A 20,418-nucleotide genomic window follows, 5' to 3' on the forward strand; every position below is an offset into this window, starting at 1 on the left:
CCAACAGTCTCACGGATGCACACCGCAGCTTTCACTCTTTCAAAGCACCTCCGCAAAGCTGGGAGGTTTTCAGACACCTCTAGATGCTAAGGGTTTAATAAGGTCATTTGAGGGAGAGACAAACCATGAGAGACTGTGGACTCTGAGAAACAAACTGAGGGTTTTAGAGCAGAGGAGGTGGGGGGTCGGGTGAGCCTGGTGGTGGTTAATAAGGAGGGCACGGATTGCAGGGAGCTCTGGGTGTGGCGCATAAACAATGAATTCTGGAATACTGAAAAGAAATAAAATAAAATGAAAAAAAAAAAAGGGCCATTTGAACACTGTTCAGGGCCTGCGAATTTGGCTTTAATAGACTGTTTTTGGGGCGCCTGGGTGGTTCAGTGGGTTAAGCTGCTACCTTCGGCTCAGGTCATGATCCAAGTGTCCTGGGATCGAGTCCCACATCGGGCTTCTTGCTCAGCAGGGAGCCTGCTTCTCTCTCTGCCTCTGCCTGCCTCTCTGCCTGCTTGTGCTCTCTCTCTGACAAATAAACAAAAAATCTTAAAAAAAAAATAGACTGTTATTTTAAAAGATGCTCAAGGACAGCTGCAAATGTGCAGATCGCCTGTATGTTCTTGGAAACATTTATCCTATAAGTAAGAATAAGGCCCCTGGTGTCAGGGTAGCTGCTCAGTAGGTATTTGAAGGTGACAGTGAAGACGATGACAATGATGGTGACAACTGCAGAAGGAGTCTCACGCACACATCACCTCATCAGAACGCCATGTGCCTCTGGGAGAGGTCGTGTGAAGACATTTCTTAGGGATGTCCTGGTTTTCTGATCAAAAATCACTATACCCTTTGTGAAAATGTGCACATAAGCATGTAAAAAATAATTGCCTACAGCCTCTTCTGTGTTAGAGATCATTAAAATACATCCACTGGGGTCATGTTGCAACTGTGTGGGATGTTCAGGACTCAGAATATCCAGAACCTTCCTGATTCTCAAAGTCGCAAAGCCCTGTCTGACCGTCTGTGAACACTCACTCACAAACTGAGAAGGGCTGGTGGTTGGTGTCCTAGAAAGGAGGGTGCCTGTTTGGGTCTGCCCCTGAGTGCCAAAGCCTGTGAAGGATTCCATGTTCCATGTGGGCCTGTGATCAAACCTACAAACGCAATCATTAAAAATTCTAGGGATGCTTACAGCTAAATTATTTACTCAAATCACAGAATCGCTGGCATTTACTCATGACCAACATCAAAACTGGGATTTTGTTTACCTGGCTTGAAATATAATATATTCGTGACTCCTTCCAAGAATACGTATCTACGTAGACCAGAAGATGAGCTATTAGGTTAGCGACAGTCATCAAAAGCATGATTAGTATAATGTACCCATTATATTAAAAAAAAAGCTGCCCTGTCTTATAGAATGTATGTGTCTAAAAGATGCTTTTTCACTAAAAGCCCAAGAACAGACTGAGTGCTACAGAAAATGATGAAATGTCCTAATGTAGAGAAGACTCCGAAAATTATCCCGAGAGACTTCACCTCCAAATTTGAGATTCTTTTGGGGAGAATTGATTCCCATTAACTATGAATTACTTCTATTCAGGGGCTGCTGTGATTTGCAGCCCATATATAATGAAACGAGCGCATCGACTTCTATGCATTAGGGACAGAAGAATGGATCCAGCCATGAGTGGCCATTACCTTGCAGCGTCTGACATGGGCCCTACGCCTGCTCACCACGCTGCTGGGACAGGCCGCGCCATCCGCAGGCACGCTGGGATGCACAGCGCAGGCGTTCGTCGGTGGGCTGGGGGCAGGGCGTGCAGGGGGAGAGCGCCAAGTCAGGCCAGTGTTTCGCGTCTGAGCCGCTGCTCTTCCCACAAGTATATGCATGTGTCCACGCTGGGTTAGCCTGTACGTGAGGACACAGCTAGAGGTGGAAGGTCTTTGCGTGTGACCAGTGACTGAAATGCTAGAACTGTCGGTGGGGATAAATGCTGTCAGTCTCCCTGAGTTACCTGTGTCTCCTGTCCTAGATGTTCGACTTTTGCCGTGGTCGTTTCCTTTTTGACTCACCCAACGGAAGGGTACTTTGTGAAAGAGACTGCTGCATTTTTCACTTGACTTTGTAGCATTTATCCAACTACAGTTCTCAATGAATGTGTAACGGTCCCCGCTATAGGCAAGACTCTGAGAACATCAAGTTATAAGCTGCAGGATTTAATATCTGGGGTTATAAAAAGTGCAGGAAAAATAAGAAAGCCTGTAATTATCACCAGTCCCAAATATGAATGCCCCCGAAGGGTATGGATGGAGGGCAATCATTTTTCAGTTGGGGTAACTGTGGGAGGCATCGGTTTCTACGTTGTTACATCTGGGCATAACACCCAGCTCCTGGGGTCTAAAGGTTAAATGAAACAATGTATAAAATGCTCACCACAATGTGTTTGTTGCACAGAGTGATTAATCAGTGAACAGAACTCTATTACCAGGGGGCTTTGTAGCTGGGTCCTGAAAGAAAACCAAGATTCTGAGGGATAAAAGTGAAGGTAAGTGGATGCAAAATGTAAAGCCAGGGTCTAGAGGCAGGAGCGTTTCATGCCTGTGGGCGAGGCTGTCCAGTTCCATGCATGTCCACAGAGGTAAGAGGTCAAGCTTGGAAGGGCAGGCATGGGCTGGATGCCAGCAGGTATAGACCCAGAGAGTTTAAAATTTCCCTCTAGGAAAGAGGAGGCCATTGGAACATTCTGGAGAGGGAGACACACTGAGTCCAAGCTCAAGGATTCTTGCGTAGCATGGCTCTGGGGGGACATGAGCTGTGTGGTCTCAAGTCGGGATCCCTGGCAGAGGCCACTGCTGTGGCCCCAAATGTGTGAGGCAGCCTAAAGGTGTAGGGGGAATGCCAGACTGGCTTCCTGAATGGGAAAAATGCCCCTCTTGTTCGAGTTCACAGTATTTTGTTCCATACCTCAACAGCAGAGCATGTGCCCCCTAACTAGCTCTCAATATTTGTTTGGGGCAATGAATGAAAGTACAAATAAGAGAGAGCCAATAAATGAAAGAGGATATCTAGATTTATCGTGGACCGGCTCCTGACACAAATCTAGATTCTAAATTTTGGTGGAACTGAAGTTGTCCGTCATTCCTCTAGAGGGCCAAAACCTTGTGCGGTCAAGGTGGCTGAGTTTCTATACGCTGCTCAACCCTGGTGAAAGGTATGATCGAACAGTGTTTCGTTTAATCTCATATTGGATAAACGCTCAGACAAAGCTACACTCTTGACCTCCCAGAATTGGACAAGCTCAACTCTAGGGTATTTAAAAGCAAATAGTTGTGCACATAATTTAAGTCCCTAAGCAAGACAAAAAGCTGAGTAAGTGTGTGTGTATGTGTGCACTGCTAATCCCAATCCCTCCTTTGCCCCAATTTCTCCACAGCAACAGGAGGGAAACTTGGCCTAAAAATCTATAGGAGTGAATATCTCCGAGATGTCTAGTCCTAACTGTACTTAAATACATGGAGTGCAGTTAAATGTATTAATTCAATTTAATTCTAACTTAATCAAATCCCCCAAAACATTTTATATTGAGATATATTCCACATACCATAAAAAACCCTTTTAAATTGCACAATTCAATGACATTTAGTACTTCCACAATCTTATGCAACTGTCTCCACTTATCAGTCAGATTCCAGAATATTTCCAATGTCCCCAGAAGAAATCCTGTATTAGGAGTCACCCTAGTCCCTTCCCTCAGCCTCTGGCAAACGGCTAATCTGTTTTCCATCTCTATGGCTTCACCTAGACTCCCTAAAACTTTGCACCAAACAAGAACAGCAGATTACACTGTAACCACTGTACATAGTACAGGCATTTTTGACATTAAAAAATGGAGATAAGGCATCTCCTCTAAAGCCTTCCTGCAACAGCTGATTGATAATAAGAGGTTCCAGATGACGGATGTCTCCTCATTCCGCCACAACCCTTCTAAAAAGTGTCTGTACGTGTGGACCTGCACATGTGAGCTGAAGTATGAGTGTGTTTTTAAGAAAAGCGTGGCTCCTTCCATTAGAGATGTGTTTGCTCTGTCCCCGAGAGCTGAAGGGACACTTGGAGAGGACCTTAAAAGCCAATGGTCCCTGAGCTGCTAAGCCAGGTCAAATGTGTCTTCTCTCACACATGTCAAGCAAACCGATGACCTCCTTAGCCAGAGCAGAACTATGTCTCACATTAACACATTCTGGCCAAAAATCCTACTTCTACGCAAAATGCAGGGAGATTTTCCTGTTCATTTCTGGACTCATTCTAGAGAAGCCTTCACAGAGGAACCCGAACTTTGAGCTTGACCTTAGTCAAAGAGAAACTGGAGGCCTGTAGGCAGATGTGCCTTAAAACACAGGCCAAGTCATTTGCTATCATCTTCATTCTTCATGCTGTTCTGAACTTCTGGGGGGTAACTGTGGACAGAACAGCTCCCAAGAGCCTTTGGAAATGAGAATGCCTAGAAATCCTGTTTGGCCAACGTCGGTGGCCTGTAAAGGCCTTTTTGGCTAAACTGCATTGGAAGATACCGCCTGGAGAAAGCAAGGAAAGGGGGGCGTCTATCCTGGCTGCTTACCAGGTCATTCTCCGCATGGATTCACGCTATTCCGGGCAGGGCGAGTGGGTGGGATGCCAAAGTGAAATGCTCCTACTGGGGAATGCTCAGGTGGCTCAGTCGGTTAAGCGTCTCAGTTGGTTCAGGTCATGAACCCAGGGTCCTCGGACTGAGTCCCGCATTGGGGTCCTTGCTTGGCGGGGAGCCTGCTTCTCCCTCTCCCACTCCCCCTGCTTGTGCTATCTCTCTCTCTCTCTGACAAATAAATAAAATATTTTTTAAAAAATGCTCTTACTGTTTGACCAGTAGGTGGCAGTTCTGAACAAGGCGAAACCTGCTTGCCAAGGGTTTGAGGTTCCCCGCCCCCCCAGGTCTACATTGCTCACCAGACCAAGCCCATTTGCAGTCAGCCCCAGGGGTGGAGGCTCCAGGCCCTGACCTGCAGCCCAGCGCCCACTCCTGCCGGGAAGGCCAGGAGGGAATGAAACGGAATGGGCCTGGTCTCCATGTGCATTGCCTGCGAGGGTTCTCTGCTACCACCCTGAGCTCTGGGCCCAAACAGCGCCTCGTGGGGGAGCCTCACCTCATTGGAATGCGTCCTGTTTTGGTGCTTGGCGCGATCCGAGGCATTCGAGAAAGCCTTGTTGCAGCCTTCGTGCTCACAGACGTACGGTTTCTCTCCAGTGTGAGATCTCAAGTGCGTTTTCAAGTTTTCTAGTCTCGAGTAGGCCTTTGTGCAACCTTCAAACTGAGGACAACAGGTAAATCTGCATCACTCCACACAGTATGGGCTTAGGCCTAACACTCCCCCAAAGTTGATGAAAGACTGACATTTCGAGGGTCAGCAGCTTTTCAAAACCAAGGAACAAAAGTCCACTAAACTCTGCATTTACTGGGATTCAGATGGGGCTCAGTGCTGTTGAAGAGACAGCATTTTCAAGGTTACTAAAAAGTCCTGGAGGTTGGTTTCTTTCTTTCTTTCTTTCTTTCTTTCTTTCTTTCTTTCTTTTTTAATAGACCACTCAATGTGGACAATGGGTTTCATTATCTGCTCACTGATCTCCTCAAATTCCCACTGATTTTAGATTCAGCACAAAGTTCACTAATATGGCTTTGGGTCCATACAAAGGCATGGAATTTGATCATGTTTGTAAAGAGCCTTTAAGATGTAAAGCACAGGGCTGAGCAGTGCCCAGTGCTCCTGGAGGCCCCTGTGTGAAAGGAGGCTTAGCCCCAGCCTTCTTGTGTGTCTGCACCAGGCCATGGGGATGGACTAGGAAGGCAAAGGAAAACTCTGAAGTCCCGTGGGTTCTGGTTTTAAAAGTGAGCTTATGGGTTTTAAGTCAAAGTTGGCACGTCTCTCTGCCCTCCGTGTCTTCCAGCGTGACGGGCATTTCTGCTGGGGCAGACATGCAGTCCATGCGCTCATTCCTAGTGCCCACCAGTGGATCCCAGCTGCCTCCACCCACCCACGGCTCCACTGTCCAATGTGGTAGCCATGTGCCCCTGGGGGCTGTTTATATCTACATTTAAAAAAATTAAATGAAAATACAATAATCAATTCCTTGTTTGCTCTGGCCAGGTATCCAAAACCCCCACGGGGCCCACAGGGTCCCCGGCTACCTTATTGGACAGTGCAGGTCAGAGCGCTTCTGCTGTCCCCCAAAGTGTGGTTGTCACGGCTCCTTCTCCACTTCTGTCTTCCCCCGCAATTCCTGACCCCCTCTCAGACCTCTCTGCATTCATCACAGCGCCCGGCTCCTCCCACCACCGGGCCGCTCCCCGCCCCCTCGGTCCTGCCGGGGAGCCGAGCCCCACCCTGACAAGCGCCCCGTCAGGGGCCCCCAGGCCCACGGCCCACGCCCTGCACTCACAGTGCATTTGTGAGGCTTCTCCCCCGTGTGCCGCCTCATGTGCACCACCAGCATGTACTGGGCTTTGAAGGGCTTCTGCTCTCTTGAGCAATCCAACCACCGACACACGAACTCCTTCTTCTCACCGTGAATGTGGTCGTTGTTTATATGCTGGGGTGGGGACAAAAGAAAGGGAGAGCGCGTGGGAATGCAGGACTCATTTCTGAAGGCGACAGAAGGGAGGGCAAAAGGCCTCCCAACCCTCAGCCCTAAGGAACGTATGATAACTTGAAATACAGATGGTGGTTTTTTTTGTTGTTGTTGTTGTTGGTTTTTTTTTGTTTTGTTTTTTAGTTTAAGGTGTCTTAAACAAATTTGCCCTTAGGAATCATGCACCGCGTGTTTGTTGGCCAAGAAGAGGGGAGGCAGGACATGGGGCCTCTGCCTTTTTCACCTGCCCAGTGGGGGTCAAGGTCAACAGAGCACAGGGGCGCTCCCATGCACTCCAGGCCTCCAGTTAGCAATACAGCTGTGATCTCAGGAAGGGAACATGCACACGCGTGCACACACGTGTGCCCACACACGCATTGTTCCCTGACAGGAGCAGCAAAAACCGAAGGAAGCACTTTCCTGAACTACACTTTAGCTCCAATCAGTGGGATTTTTGTTTCTCAGATGATAATCACAGACAAAAGAAACAAATACTGAAGAGGACCAGGAGACCAGTGAAAAGCTTTAGTGTCTGGTTCACAGCCTTCTTGTACAAAATACAGGGATGGCTTACCTAGGCTCGAACGTTCTTCCCAGCTTTATAGAACCCTCTTAACTCCATTTCTAAAGTGAAGATGAATTTTTCTGAATGTCTCATTCATTCAAAGTTTTAGAACCATTTTTTATATAGTTCCTTGGGTGGGGAGTCATACCTCAACTGTCCTACAACAGGAAGACACAAAGAACCCTAGAGAAACGCCTGAGGAAGAGAGGGTTCTCACCTCGGATCAAATTTAAGTCAATTTCAGTACGATGATTATGTGACTTAAATGTCCATTTAGTTACTGAAGAAGTCAGGGTCCTGGGTGGGTCCTGTTGGTTTTATTCTGTGGTTTCCTTACCCCACATTCTATTTGCCTTAATTTAAGCCTCTTGTAAGCACTTCTCAAGTGTACGTAGAAAGACACCACAGATGAGTCCGTTCGATAAGAGAAAGCCCCCTTTGGGTTCCATGTACTGTGTGGTCGTGACAGAATGTTTAAAGACTTTCTTGTTCAGGCTCTGGTTCCTGAGTAGTGGTCTCTGGGGGCCTGCAGGTTAGAGTCTGCCCTCAGCTGGCCTTACCCTGTTCCTCCAGAGGGCGGATAAAATGACTTTTGCTCTGCCTTCTGGACTTGAACACTGGGTGAGGGCGGAGAAAGGCAGTGGCTGTGACCTCCCCATTCCTTGAGCATCTGTTGCTGATCACACAAATCCATCCCATAAAAACTGCCCTTGGTTCACTCTTCCCTGAGGTACTGGAAATAACCTCCTTGGATTGCAAAGGACACGGAGGAAGAGGAAGGCGGGAGGAGCTGGAAACCAGAGTTAGAACGAGGCTGAGTCTACTAGAGGACAGGACCCATATCTTCTCGTTTCAGAGTCTCAGCAAGTGGCCGGGGTCCCTGGTATCTGGCGGGTCCTCAGTACATATTTGCGATTGGACTGGACTCAGGTGGTAGACTGAACTTTCACTGGACAAAAGGGATTGAACTTGATACTTCTGCTTGTCTTGACTTCGTTTCATTTCACCTAGTGTCCATACAAGACGATTTTAATGTAACGTGTTCTATGACTTTATGACGATATACTATCGAGAACTCCAAAGGATTTGAGTGATACCCAAACATGAACCCCACCTTGCTGGGAACACTGGGTGATCATATTGTTTTTGCTCCACACACACACTTCCTGAAGAGAGCTGAGTGCTTGTTATCCAATATCCCTAGGTCTCCGAGAGGAGAAGGTGCGATTCCCCAAGTAGGAGCTAGAATTTCTAATTTTCTGAGTGGATGTTGCATTGAGCAGAGTCTCACATTTTCTAGAAACACTTTTTTTTTTTCTCATTGATGCATAAATGCTTACTGCACAGTATGTGATGGCAACACTCTATTCAGTATTTACTGAAATACTGAATAATAAACAGTATTTACTCTGTTCAGCATTATACCGAGATCCTCTCCACTCCAAGCCCCATGCTGTGGAACCAGCTGGACATGCTTCCTGCCCTAAGGAACGGACAATCTACCAATAATGCCTGAAATGACTATACAATTCCAGTTGTGATCAGTGTTGTGAAAGGAAGAGGGTTTTCTAAAAATAATGAACAGGGGGTCTCAAATCCATGTGGCGCATGGAAGAGCAGGGTCAACTTCTTCAATGAAGGGGCACTCATGGTAGGACCTGAGCGACACGTGGAGACCCACCAAGTGTGCAGATAAGAGAGGTTGTGTGGAGAATGGGTCCCCGTGGCCAAAAAGCTAGACCCATGGGACAGAACCCGCTGCCTTTGAGGAACAGGATGAGGAACTCGCACGGAAGGGTAGATGGGTCAAGCAGACACAGGAGGCATCCAGCAAGGAGCTGACAAGAGAGCCATAACTGAAAGACCCCATTTCCTATTTGTCTACCTCATCAGTGCTCACTGACCTTGGCCTCTGGGACAATGTCTGAAAGGGCCAGGCATGCCATGTCGATCAGCCGGCTGATCTCCCATGGGGAGAGATGCAGAAGAACCTGGGCTAGCCAGGAAGACCAGCCTCGCTTCCAGAAAGGTCAGTATCGGGGGTGGGGGTGTCTTCCCTCTTGCCCCCCATACAGCAGAACGCAGTTCCGTCTAATAGGCTTTTGTAATTCTCTGAAACTGCTCTTGAGTACAAAGTTGGATTGAGACCACGAGTTATTTTTTTTGAAATGACATTCTACCCCCTCGGCCGGCGGGAACCAGGTCCAAGGGCTGAGCACAAGATGTAATCCATTATTCTAAAGAAACACCAAAATGTCCCTCTGCCTACTTGGGTAGTTCAAATGCACTGTAGGCTTGATGCAGTTCCTGACGCTGGATTGCAAGAGAAAATTAAAATTCTAAGAAATAGATTGTATCTGTCCTTGTGTCCTAAACATTTACTTTTCTTTCACAAGCTGCTTGGACCTCTGCAAGGAGGTGGACCCTACACACCAGCGGAAAGAACGTGGGATGGACATTGGAAGACGCCTCCCAGACCGAGTTCTGATGAGCTCTGCATCTCGGCACAGGGCAGTTCTCCTACTCGAAACTTAATTTTCTCATCTGTTAAATCCCAGTGATCAACTAGATCAGGTATCGGCAAACTTTTTCTGTAAAAAGCCAGACAGAAACTATTTTAGGCTCTGCTGGCCAGAAGGTTGTAGGTACTCAAACTTGGCCTCCATTTTAGGCAAACAGTCATAGACCACGTGTAAATGAATGGGTGCTGCTGTTTATCTTTGAGGCTGAACATTTCACATGTCAAGAAATAGTCTTAAGATTTTGTTTTCCTTCCCCACCCATTTCAAACTGTAGAAACCATTTCTTCACTCAGGGGCTGTGCAAAGGCAAGCAGGGGTCCAGAGCTGGCCTGTGGGCCATCAGTTTGCTCACCCCTGACTAAGTGATTTCGCTTTCCTTCTTAGGCTGCAGAGCCCCTGACTTTCTTGGTCAGGCTGGTCAAGCCTGAGGAAGTTAAATTAGAGAGGGAGGTTTCAGCACCGGGGAAAAGACAAAAACCACAGAAGGAAGAAAAGTCGGGATCCTGGCTAAATAAGGGGAGGGAGGGAGGCCAGACAGAGCCCCCCACCCCTGCAGTGTGCTTCTAGGACCCAGTGGTGGGTTGTGATCCCCCCGAGTCCCAGGTAACTAAGAAGACAGACACACAGTGAATTCTCAGCATTCCACCAACAGAGTTCTCCCGCGTGAAGCTAGCCTGAAATTCAATGGGCGTGTGTTTATTTGTGGTTTCACTGAACATTTGACTCCCTAGCAGTGAAAACGTTAATCAAATATATAAATAATTTAATTGGAGGGAAAATAATGCATGATTAAAGTCCAAACTAATCCAACACAAAGATATGCAATTTGCCACCGGCCCGAATTCCAGAAAGAGATAGATGGTGCAAATTACAGTGCGGCAAGCCAGCTCCCTCGGCGGGGCTCTCAGAACTCTCCCTCCTGAGCAAACAGGGCAGGGATGCCAGGACTGCACCACTCTCTCAGAAAGGCCGAGTCCCCCCGCACAGCTGCTCCATGATTTCCTCCTACAAGCAGGACTGGAAGCATCTGCCTTGGGAAACTCATGGCTCATGGAGCAAATACAATCTCTCAGGTGCCCACAGCAAACCAACAAAGTTGCTGTGTCCCCAGCGGGATGGGTCTGCAGCCAGGTGAGCCAGGACCCCGCATTCCCATCCTTCTGCTCTCCGAGGTGCCCCATGGGCACAAGGGGTGGGGAGAGGTCTGTCTGCTGGCCTTGCCACTGCTGTGGGAAGGAAGACCTAAGGGAAAATGGGGGAAAGGCAGGTTCCTGTCACCACCACCATGGAAGAAGCAATGGCTTTCGCTAAGCGAATCAGAATCCTTTCTTCTTGTGTCCTTAACTGCTAACCTTTGGATGAAGTACACATGTGCGGTCCATCAGCCCCGGATGTCGGTGGCTCTCCAAGCAAAGCTGCAGTTCAAGCACCCTCATGTCACCCTTGCCTTTGGGCAGATTCCCAGCCGATTCCTACTCAGAAAGTACAAGTTTTCACGATGTGGAAGCACCCTCCATTGAGGCAAGTTCCTCAGAGGAGAAGTGACAGTAGGGCTCCAGGGGAGCGTGGAAGCCCTGCACATATGTCCCCGTGCAAACTGGGCTCAAGGGGAGCGTGGAAGCCCTATACATACATCCCTGTGCAAACTCAGCTAGAGGGGAGCGTGGAAGATCTGCACATACATCCCCGTGCAAACTCAGCTAGAGGGGAGTGTGGGAGCCCTGCACATACATCCCCATGCAAATGGGGCTCAAGGGAAGCATGGAAGACTTGCACATACATCCCCGTGCAAACTCAGCTCAAAGGCAGCACACCAGTCAGTAGACAAACACCTTGATGATCAAAGTCAGTTCACTCCCCAAATCAGACAGCAACCTTCCAGGCAGAAGGTACATTCCTCCCGCTGCTGTAATGAAACTTCTACTGTCAAGCACACCTAAAACCAGGGAAGGCGGGACACATAAAACTTCAGACTCAGCCCTGGCCACAATCTCCGCACGACTCCCCTGTGCACAGGCGTCACACCCGTCTTGCTGTCAGTTCCCACGGTTTCTCAGACAACAGAGTTTGTCACTCATATAAAAGGTTTCTACAAAGCACCCTGACAAGTTTTTCGCAGTGGGAGGTCCAAAGACCGTGGTCTTCAGTGGCACGGTGCTCAAGGACCTAAGATCTGTCTCGGCACAAACATCCATGTGCGTATGTGCATGCAAACACACACGTGTCCGCACACGTACTACTGTTTGACAGAAAAGGAAGCACACTGGGAGAGGAGTGTATTTCATACATGAATGCTTGAGACACTGAACCTGCATTATGGGCGTGAAGCCTACAGATGGTCGTTGGATCCTCGGTTTTATTTCTGCCTCATCCCTTCGCTACCTTTCTTTGTATCTTAACCCACAAACACGCTGCTATTTGATGCCGTGATTTTATTTTAAAACTGAAGGAAATCAAGCCGAAACCTTGCCTTCTCAGGAACTTGCAACACTTGATGCTTTCTAAATCTTTTCACACTGCTGCCAGCTGAGCTCAGAAACCAGGCTCGAGTCCGTGAATATGTTTTGTAGAATTCAATAATTTATAACTTTTAAGGATGGGCTGAGAGAACCTCCTATTGTGACAGTGGATAGGATACAACCAAGTAAACAGTTTTAAGTAAGCTCAATTTTCAGTTTGCTCCCTGATGTCATATTATCTGTTTACTGTAGTTGACCCTTGAACAACACCGGAGTTGGGATGCCGACACCCTGCACACCAAGAAATGTGCAAGCAAGTTTGACTCCTCATAAACTTAACTATTAACCTACCATGGACCAGAAGCCTTACTGATAATAGTAATAGCCAATCAGCACATATTTTGTATCTTATGTGTACTGTATACTGTGTTCTTACAATAGAGTTAGCTGGAAAAAAAGAAAATCATAAGGAAGAGGGTGCCGGGGGTGCTCAGTAGGTCAAACCTCTGCCTTTGGCTCAGGTCATGATCCCAGGGTCCTGGGATCGAGTCCCGCATCGGGCTCCCTGCTCAGCCTGCTTCTCCCTCTGCCCTTCATCCTGTTGTACTCTCTCTCTCAAATAAATAAATAAATAAATAAATAAATCCTTTAAAAAAAGAAAATCATAAGGAAAACACATTTACAGTGTTCTGCTGTATTTATGGAAAACAATCCACATATAGGTGGACCCATGTAGTTCTAACCCATGTTGTTCAAGAGTCACCTGTACTATCTCTTAGTAGTCCAAAACAGAAAGAGGAAAAATAATTTATAAGGGATTAAAGTTTCATATGTACATTAAGGCTGATTTGAGAGAGAAACTGACATTGTTTGCCTATAAGAAACTACGCAAGAATCCTTCAAAACTTTCCATCCGAAAGGAGGCCTACTGCTTCTTTTAGTATGTATGTATTTGAGAGAGAGAATGAGAAAGAGAGAGCCTGAGACGGGGAGGGTCAAAGGGAGAAGCAGATGCCCCGCTGAGCCGGGAGCCAGATTTGGGACTCGGATCCTAAGACTCTGAGATAACCACCTGAGCCACGATGGCAGATGCTTAACTGACGGAGCCACCCAGACCGCCCAGCATGTGCCTTCTTGTTGTGGGTATTTAATTCATGTGCCATTTCTGAAAAGTTGTACAAGTTTCATGACACAGATTCTATTAGGGGCACACCATGTTTGAATTCCTAACCGCTTCACCAGGCAGAAGCAGGAAAAAGCAGCAACCACAGACGATCAGGGCTGAAACTGGCCTTTTATCTCTAATAGGTACTTGAATTTTAGATAAATAAAATAACTGAAAGGGTTTTCTTGGCACCATCAATCGTCCCAACGGTGTTTACAATGTGACACTTGCTGTGGGAAAGATCTCCCTAAAGACTCCCCAACACAACTGCTTGAATCTCTCTGGCTTATAAAATATCCAGGCACCACTTTTCTTTCAGTTTTCTGATACAGGAAAATATCAAAAGGACTCCAGACTTGGGGTACAAAACATCATTCTCTTCATAAAAATAAAATATTTTCTTCTTTCTGGTTTGTGAAAATTAAGAATTCGGTGGACACAAAGAGCAAAAATCTGCTTCCTGGGTCAGAAGGAATAAATAAATAGATCCCTCTAACAGGGAATCAGATTTTTGTGACTAGGTACAAATCGACAAAACTACTTCCTTTCACGGGTAAGAAAGACTAAGTTCTCTGAGAAGGTAACTGTGGAACAGAGGGCTTCATAGTTTCGATTTATTTATTTATTTATTTTTAAAGATTTTATTTATTTATCACAAGCAGGCAGAAAGGCAGGCAGAGAGATGACACGCAGGCTCCCTGCTAAGCAGAGAGCCCGAGCAGGACTTGATCCCTGGACCCTGGGATCATGACCTGAGCCAAAGGGAGAGGCTTTAACCCACTGAGCCATGCAGGTGCCCCCATGGTTTGGATTTAGAGAATGGATATTACCTCAGCCTTGCCCCACCCCTCATAGCCTGACCACAGCGTGCTCCGTGGAAGAAGGCAGCCACCAAAGGACACAAATTGTTTGATTCCATTTATACAAAGGCCCACCGTAGGCAAGTCTAGATAAGGAGGTAGACTAGACTAGACTAGTGGTTCCCTGGGTCTGAGAAGAGTCTGGGAGGCGGGCTTTCTTTTGGGGGCAGTGAAGATGTTGTAAATTTGGTTGAAGGGATTATTGCATAGCTCTGTGTAGCACAGAGGGTAGACTTTAAATGGGTGAATCACATGAGTTTCTGAGGTATGATGGTTACAGTGATCACCTCACACGTGGTATCGAGATTACATGTCAGTAAGGATTTTCCCCCTCTCCTGTCCTCCCCCCCCCAAAAAAAAAAGAAAGAACCATGGAAGTGTACATCTGACCCTTGAACAACATGGGTTTGAACTGCATGGGTCCACGTATCTGCAGATTTTTTTTTACAGTACATTATTATAAATGTGTTTTCTCTCCCTATGACTTTCTTTATAACATTTTTCCCTGGCTTATTTTGTTGTGAGAATACAGTAAATAATACATATACAACATATGTCCTCATCAATTATTTACATTATTGGTAAGGGTTCTGGTCAATAGTAGGCTTTAGTTTTTAGTTTTGGGGGAACCAGAAGTTATACATAGATTTTCCACCGCATGGAAGGTCAATGCTCCAAACCCTGTGTTGTTCAAGGGTTAACGTATTTGGTGATGGGCTTTGGTGACAGAGGGAAGAGTGGTGGGGGAGACAGGAAAAGTAGGTGAAAACAGGGAACAGCCAGGTTCTTTTCCCTGTGTCCATCCCTCAGACAGAGGTCAGCCCTAGCCAATGGTTTCTCATGGAAACACCTTAATCACAACTTCTACTATAGAATGAACACACACACACACGAACTACATACTGATTGAGTTAAAACAAAACATACTTCTATGACACAATATTTCCTAGTGGATTTGACACTGGACTCAGAGTGAACAAGCCTGATAATATCGCCTAGATGACAATTTCTCCTTCTATCCCTTCCTCATCCTTCAAGTTATAGAGAAGAATGGGAAGATGGACAACACTGAACTTTGTGCGGAGTTGAAAACAAAGCTAAAACACCATATGCTCGTACTAGTTCAAGGGCGTGAATGTGAAACAGTTCATGATTTGAAAAAACTGGCATTTTCTCAGACGTGATGGAGTTTAAAATTTACTAAAACCTCATGGAAAATTCAAGTACAGTTAATTCAGAATTTCTGTAGTTTTGGTTTTGTTGTTGTTACCTTGAATTATGAAATTACTAGGCATAAGGATCTAATTTGTGATATAATTTTTTTAAAGGTTTTATTTATTTGATAGAAAGAGATACTGAGCTCACAAGCACAGGGAGGGACAGAAGGAGAGGGAGAAGCAGCTTTCCCACTGAGTAGGGAGCCTGATGCAGGGGTTCGATCCCAGGGTCCTGGGGTCATGATCTGAGTCAAGCAGACATTTAACTAACTGAGCCCCCCAGGCGTCCCTGGTTTGTGGCAGGATTGACCTAGCCTGCATCTCCTCCCCCGCAGAAACGCATGTGGTACTCATTCCAAATCACGTACACACAGGAAAACAGTGTATTGACTAATGTTAAGATGACCTCAAACCTCAGGAAATGTTAGTTTTTGAGAATTTTTAAAAAGCAAAATGGAACCATTAATATGGATTAATTTACTTACAATACTTTGGTAAAAAGAAAACACCCTCATTCTTGAAAGTGGGTTAAGGTCCTCTCATTTTTTTTAAGAAGAGTAAAAATTCTCTTTCTCTCACAGTTTTGTTCTCTGACTTCTAAATTATTTTACAAAACATCATTGTTACACTTCTCTTTTAAGAAGGATCTCTTGCAGTTCAATAAGGTGTGTTTTGTTAAAAACAAAACAAAACAAAACAAACTTCTGAGAGCTTCTTTCTGGAAGGGCCAGCATTTATAGCCCACTGAATTTCAAAAAGAGAGAAAAAATGGTTTCATTACATCTTCCAAGCAATCTAAGACTGTTTACATCCCTTCTACAAATTACTGGGCTCGTCTTACTTTTTATCTTATTCTCTTAAGTACCAACTTTTGTTTCAGTCAAAATAACAATAAAAACACAAACTCTTCTTAAGTCAGCAAAAACAAAGATAGATAGCAAGGAAGGATTTCGTAGCATCCATTCTGGAAAGAAGCAGCATGCTAACTGCCGACAGGCAAGGTAATCTTAGCTGTCTCATCACAGGATGAAACAGTTTGGAAAACAAAATCTCCAAAATATTTTCTTTTCCATCTTTTGGCAATGAGCCGTTCACCAAATACAGAGAGTGCCAAGGTTTCTGATCACACCACTAGCTCCAAAGACACAGAGAGAGCTCCCTGTTCCTCAACTGGGAAAACCAGCAAGACCAGAGAGCCCAGCATGGACGGCCACCAGAAGCAAGTTCTCCCAGGACCCAGATGAATTAGTCACTCAGAGGAATGGATCATTTCTACGAGTCGAGGGTATCTAGAAAACATTACCATTCCCAGCAATGGCACAGATCTCCAAATTAAAGATTTCAGAAGCCGAACTGTGTCCCAGAGGATTAAAATCTTCCCACCTTGTGGGCTTGGATGTCTGCCACGAAGAGGAAAGAAGGTTAATGGGAAGTTTCTTTGTAGAATAATAATTCCTGCTGGTGTGCATAGAGTAGTCGTGCTCTCCAATCCATTGTCAGAACAGGTCTTTCTTTTGTTAAAAAACTTTAAAAGGTAGGTTGGCTTGGAACAATAATATAAATACAATTATAACAGGACCCCTTAAACTTCGAATTTTAAGGTGTTTAATGCACACACACACACACACACACACACATACACCCCTACTCTAAATACAACAAGGAAGGTTGAATTTTAAACTCTCCCTGAATGCAAAGGTAGGTGTAAATGTTTTCTGATATTAAGACTTCCATTATCTAGAAGTATACAAAATTTTGGCCTTTAATTACTCCTTAACTTTTATCATCTTGGCAATCTCCAAGGAGCCTGAACGTGCAGGCACTGCTCTTTGCAAAGAACCTGAATATAGGGGCGCCTGGGTGGCGCCTGGGGTGCCCTGCTCCGTGGAGATCCTGTGTCTCCCTCTCCCTCTTCCTGCCGCTCTGCCTACTTGTACTTTCTCTATCTCTCTGTCAAATAAATAAATTCAATCTAAAAAAAACCCCAAAAAACAAAAAAGAAGCAAACAAAAAATACCTGAATCTATAATGTGGTTACGAGAAAATTTGAAATTCAAGAACAACATAAACAGAGATGAGGGACAGATGCGATCTGAGTTGAATGGGTGGGCTCTGTCCTCAACGCCCTCATAAAAGCAACCTTGATCCATCCACGTTCCTGAAGGCTGATTCGGAACAATCAGCCTTTAAGTCTGCAGATGGGCTTGTAAGTTTTTAAATCATAATTTTTGATGACTAAAAGACTTGTTAAAATAATAACAGATAAAATAAACTGTACTTGAATTTCAAATGAGAGTTTATTTTTCATATTTGGAGAAAAGTCAAGAGTCTTTTTCCTGGAATCCTTTGAAGATACGAGGCAGCAGACCAATCCTCGTTCCCGAGGGCTTCTGCCCATTACATTGCTACGGGAGGTTCCTGCCTGGAAAGCGCAAGGAAGGATTCTTCCTTCAGAGTCACAAGGAGGTTAGGTGAGTGTGTGCATATGTGTGTAAATAAGGGTCTGGGGCCATCAATGACGCAAACCCGGGCAAATCTCAAGGGCTATCGGAAGAAAGCAAGAAGGCAGGCAAGCAGGCAAAATTATCCCCTTGGAAGTCTGCCCACACGTCCCCGCTGAGCTGACTCATTCATTCACTATTAACTCAATGCTTATTTATGATATCACGGTTACTGTGCTGAACTCTGAAGAGGAAAGACTGAGTAAGACACGGCCACTGGATGCCGTCCAAATCTGGTTGTAGGAACACAGAAAAAGGTACTGTTGAAAAATGGGCTTTCACATCATGGACACTTCCACAATGAAAAAAAGCAAGCTACCCCCGCAAAATGCATGACTTTCTGCCTTCCCTCACGGCCCCGTGTCACAGAAAACTAGCAGCCCGTGCCCAGGGCTTTCCCAGTTTTGCCTCCCTAAAACAGGAGAAGAAGCCCTAGGACATCTCCCCTGTAACGAGCTTTTCAACATGTGGAACTATTCTGCCACTCTTCAACGAGCTCGTAACTCATTCATACGGCAAGTCCCCCTTCGGAAGACCTTCATCCCTTATGGCCGACACACGTAAGAACGTGAGAATAAAATATCCTGTGCGACATGGGCACACACTAATTTTTCCACATGTAGATGACAATTTTCTTTACCAAGTTAGTACCAAGGCAAAGAGTTTAGAGGAAAACAACAATAACAACAACGTTGGCTCAGAAATCAGGAAAAAGAAATTCATTCGTCTTTGTGGGTAGCAAAAGGAATATGAGTAAGGCATGGGCCCTGTGTCTGAGAAGATGAAATTTTACTATTTTATTTATTTTTAGGATTTCTTAATTTATTCATTAGTGAGAGAGAGAGCACAAGCAAGGAGAGGAGCAGAGGCAGGGAAAAGCTCCTGCTGAGCAGGGAGCCCCGTGCGGGGCTCCTATCCCAAAACCCTGGGGTTATGACCTGAGCTGAAGGCAGAAGCTTAACCCACTGAGCCACCCAGGTGCCTCAAAGATGCTATTTTAAAAAGCTTTCACTCAAGGATTTTCAGTCAAGTAATGTTGATTGCTCTGGCTTTGAAATACTACATTTAGCCAATTTTTGTAATTAACAAAACACAATATTTTCCCCTTGGCTTTTCAATTTTGACAATGGCTGCTGATATTTCCCTATATATTTCCAAAAATCCTTTCCAGAATGTAAAAATTAAGCTCTAATAAAATGATAATATTGTGTTCAAAAAAAAAAAAAAAAAAAAAAAAAAAAAGATGCTATTTTAAATAGGGTGAATGGAAAACAAGTAGTTTCAAGAAAATGGGATAGGTGAGAAAGTTAAGTCAGGGAAGGCTTCACAAGCAGGTAAATGAGTTGAATCCAGAATAACGAGAGGGAACTTAGCACAGAGGGAAGTGCATCCCAGAGGAGGGACATGAGCTACCGAGGTCCGGCGTCAAGGAAGAGGGCGACGTGTTGGCAAATGTCCCCCGTATGGGACGAGGACGCGTGTGTGCACATACCTATAACAGGAGGGGTGAATGAGGGAGCAGGAGGATGCGCTGCCGGCTGGAACGAAACCACGAGGGGTGCCAAGTGATTGAAGGCACCTACGCTATACCCCGGGCAACCCACCAACCCACCAAGACGACGATGGAGAGAAAGGGCTCGACAGAGCCGATTCCGGATAACCTGTGAGTTGCAAATCCAAGAGAGGAGGAGGGGTGCCGGTGTAGCTCAGTGGGTTAAAGCCTCTGCCATGGGCTCAGGTCATGATCCCAGGGTCCTCGGATCCAGCACCGAATCGGGCTCTCTGCTCATAGGGGAGCCTGCTTCCCTCTCTGCCTACTTGTGATGTCTGTCAAATAAATAAAATCAAAGAGAGAGAGAGAGAGAGAGAGAGAGGAGTAGCAGGTGATCCCAATGTTTCTAGCTAGAAAGACTGCATTTGTGAGACGGGGTGTCTGGGACACAGCATTTTGGACGTGCCCCCAGGACATCGCCATAAGGGGCTCCAACAGAAGACACGTGTGAAGATTTAAGGATCTAAGAAAGGTTGTAGCTCAAGGAGGAAGGCAGAGCCCTTCCCTACCCCGCGTTATATCCTCGGTGAGCCCCCCACAGAACTTTCAGGACTTTGCAAGGACCAATTTGCAAAGCCCGACCTACGGAGACTGCATAGAGGAAGAAGGGAAGCCCCTGCGGATAATGCTGGGAAACCCGTGTTTGGGAGACGAGGTGGGGGAGAGACAGAGCAGATGGCACGCGGGGGGGGGGGGGGGGGCTGGGGCGCAGGCGTGTATCTGGAGGGCCCCTAGCATAAGCTGAGATGATGAAGGGGGACTCTACCGGTGACAGCTTCCCAGTTGTGGTAAGTTCGGGGAGATCCGACGGGGAAGAGAGTGACATGTGGAAGGCGACCTTCAGCAGGGCAGTCTGGCCAACTCCAAGTGTGTTCCATCGGGATAGGCTCCTGGCTGGTTTAAATCCTCTGTGACTCCCCCCAAG

At 46.1% G+C, this 20,418-nt stretch overlaps 1 protein-coding gene across 2 annotated transcripts in view; it reads right to left on the reverse strand.

Annotated features, from left to right (window-relative positions):
• The window catches only part of GLI3 (GLI family zinc finger 3), a 266,709-nt gene that overhangs the window by 12,057 nt on the left and 234,234 nt on the right, over positions 1-20,418 (reverse strand). For both annotated transcript variants that reach the window (XM_059170584.1, XM_059170583.1), the window contains exons 11-12: positions 6,464-6,613; positions 5,173-5,337 (exon numbers count right to left, since the gene is read on the reverse strand). In XM_059170584.1, the coding sequence (XP_059026567.1) occupies positions 5,173-5,337; positions 6,464-6,613 (315 nt within the window). The remainder of the gene's footprint in view (positions 1-5,172; positions 5,338-6,463; positions 6,614-20,418) is intronic.

The sequence above is a fragment of the Mustela lutreola genome, chromosome 4, assembly GCF_030435805.1.
Source record: "Mustela lutreola isolate mMusLut2 chromosome 4, mMusLut2.pri, whole genome shotgun sequence".
NCBI lineage: Eukaryota > Metazoa > Chordata > Mammalia > Carnivora > Mustelidae > Mustela > Mustela lutreola.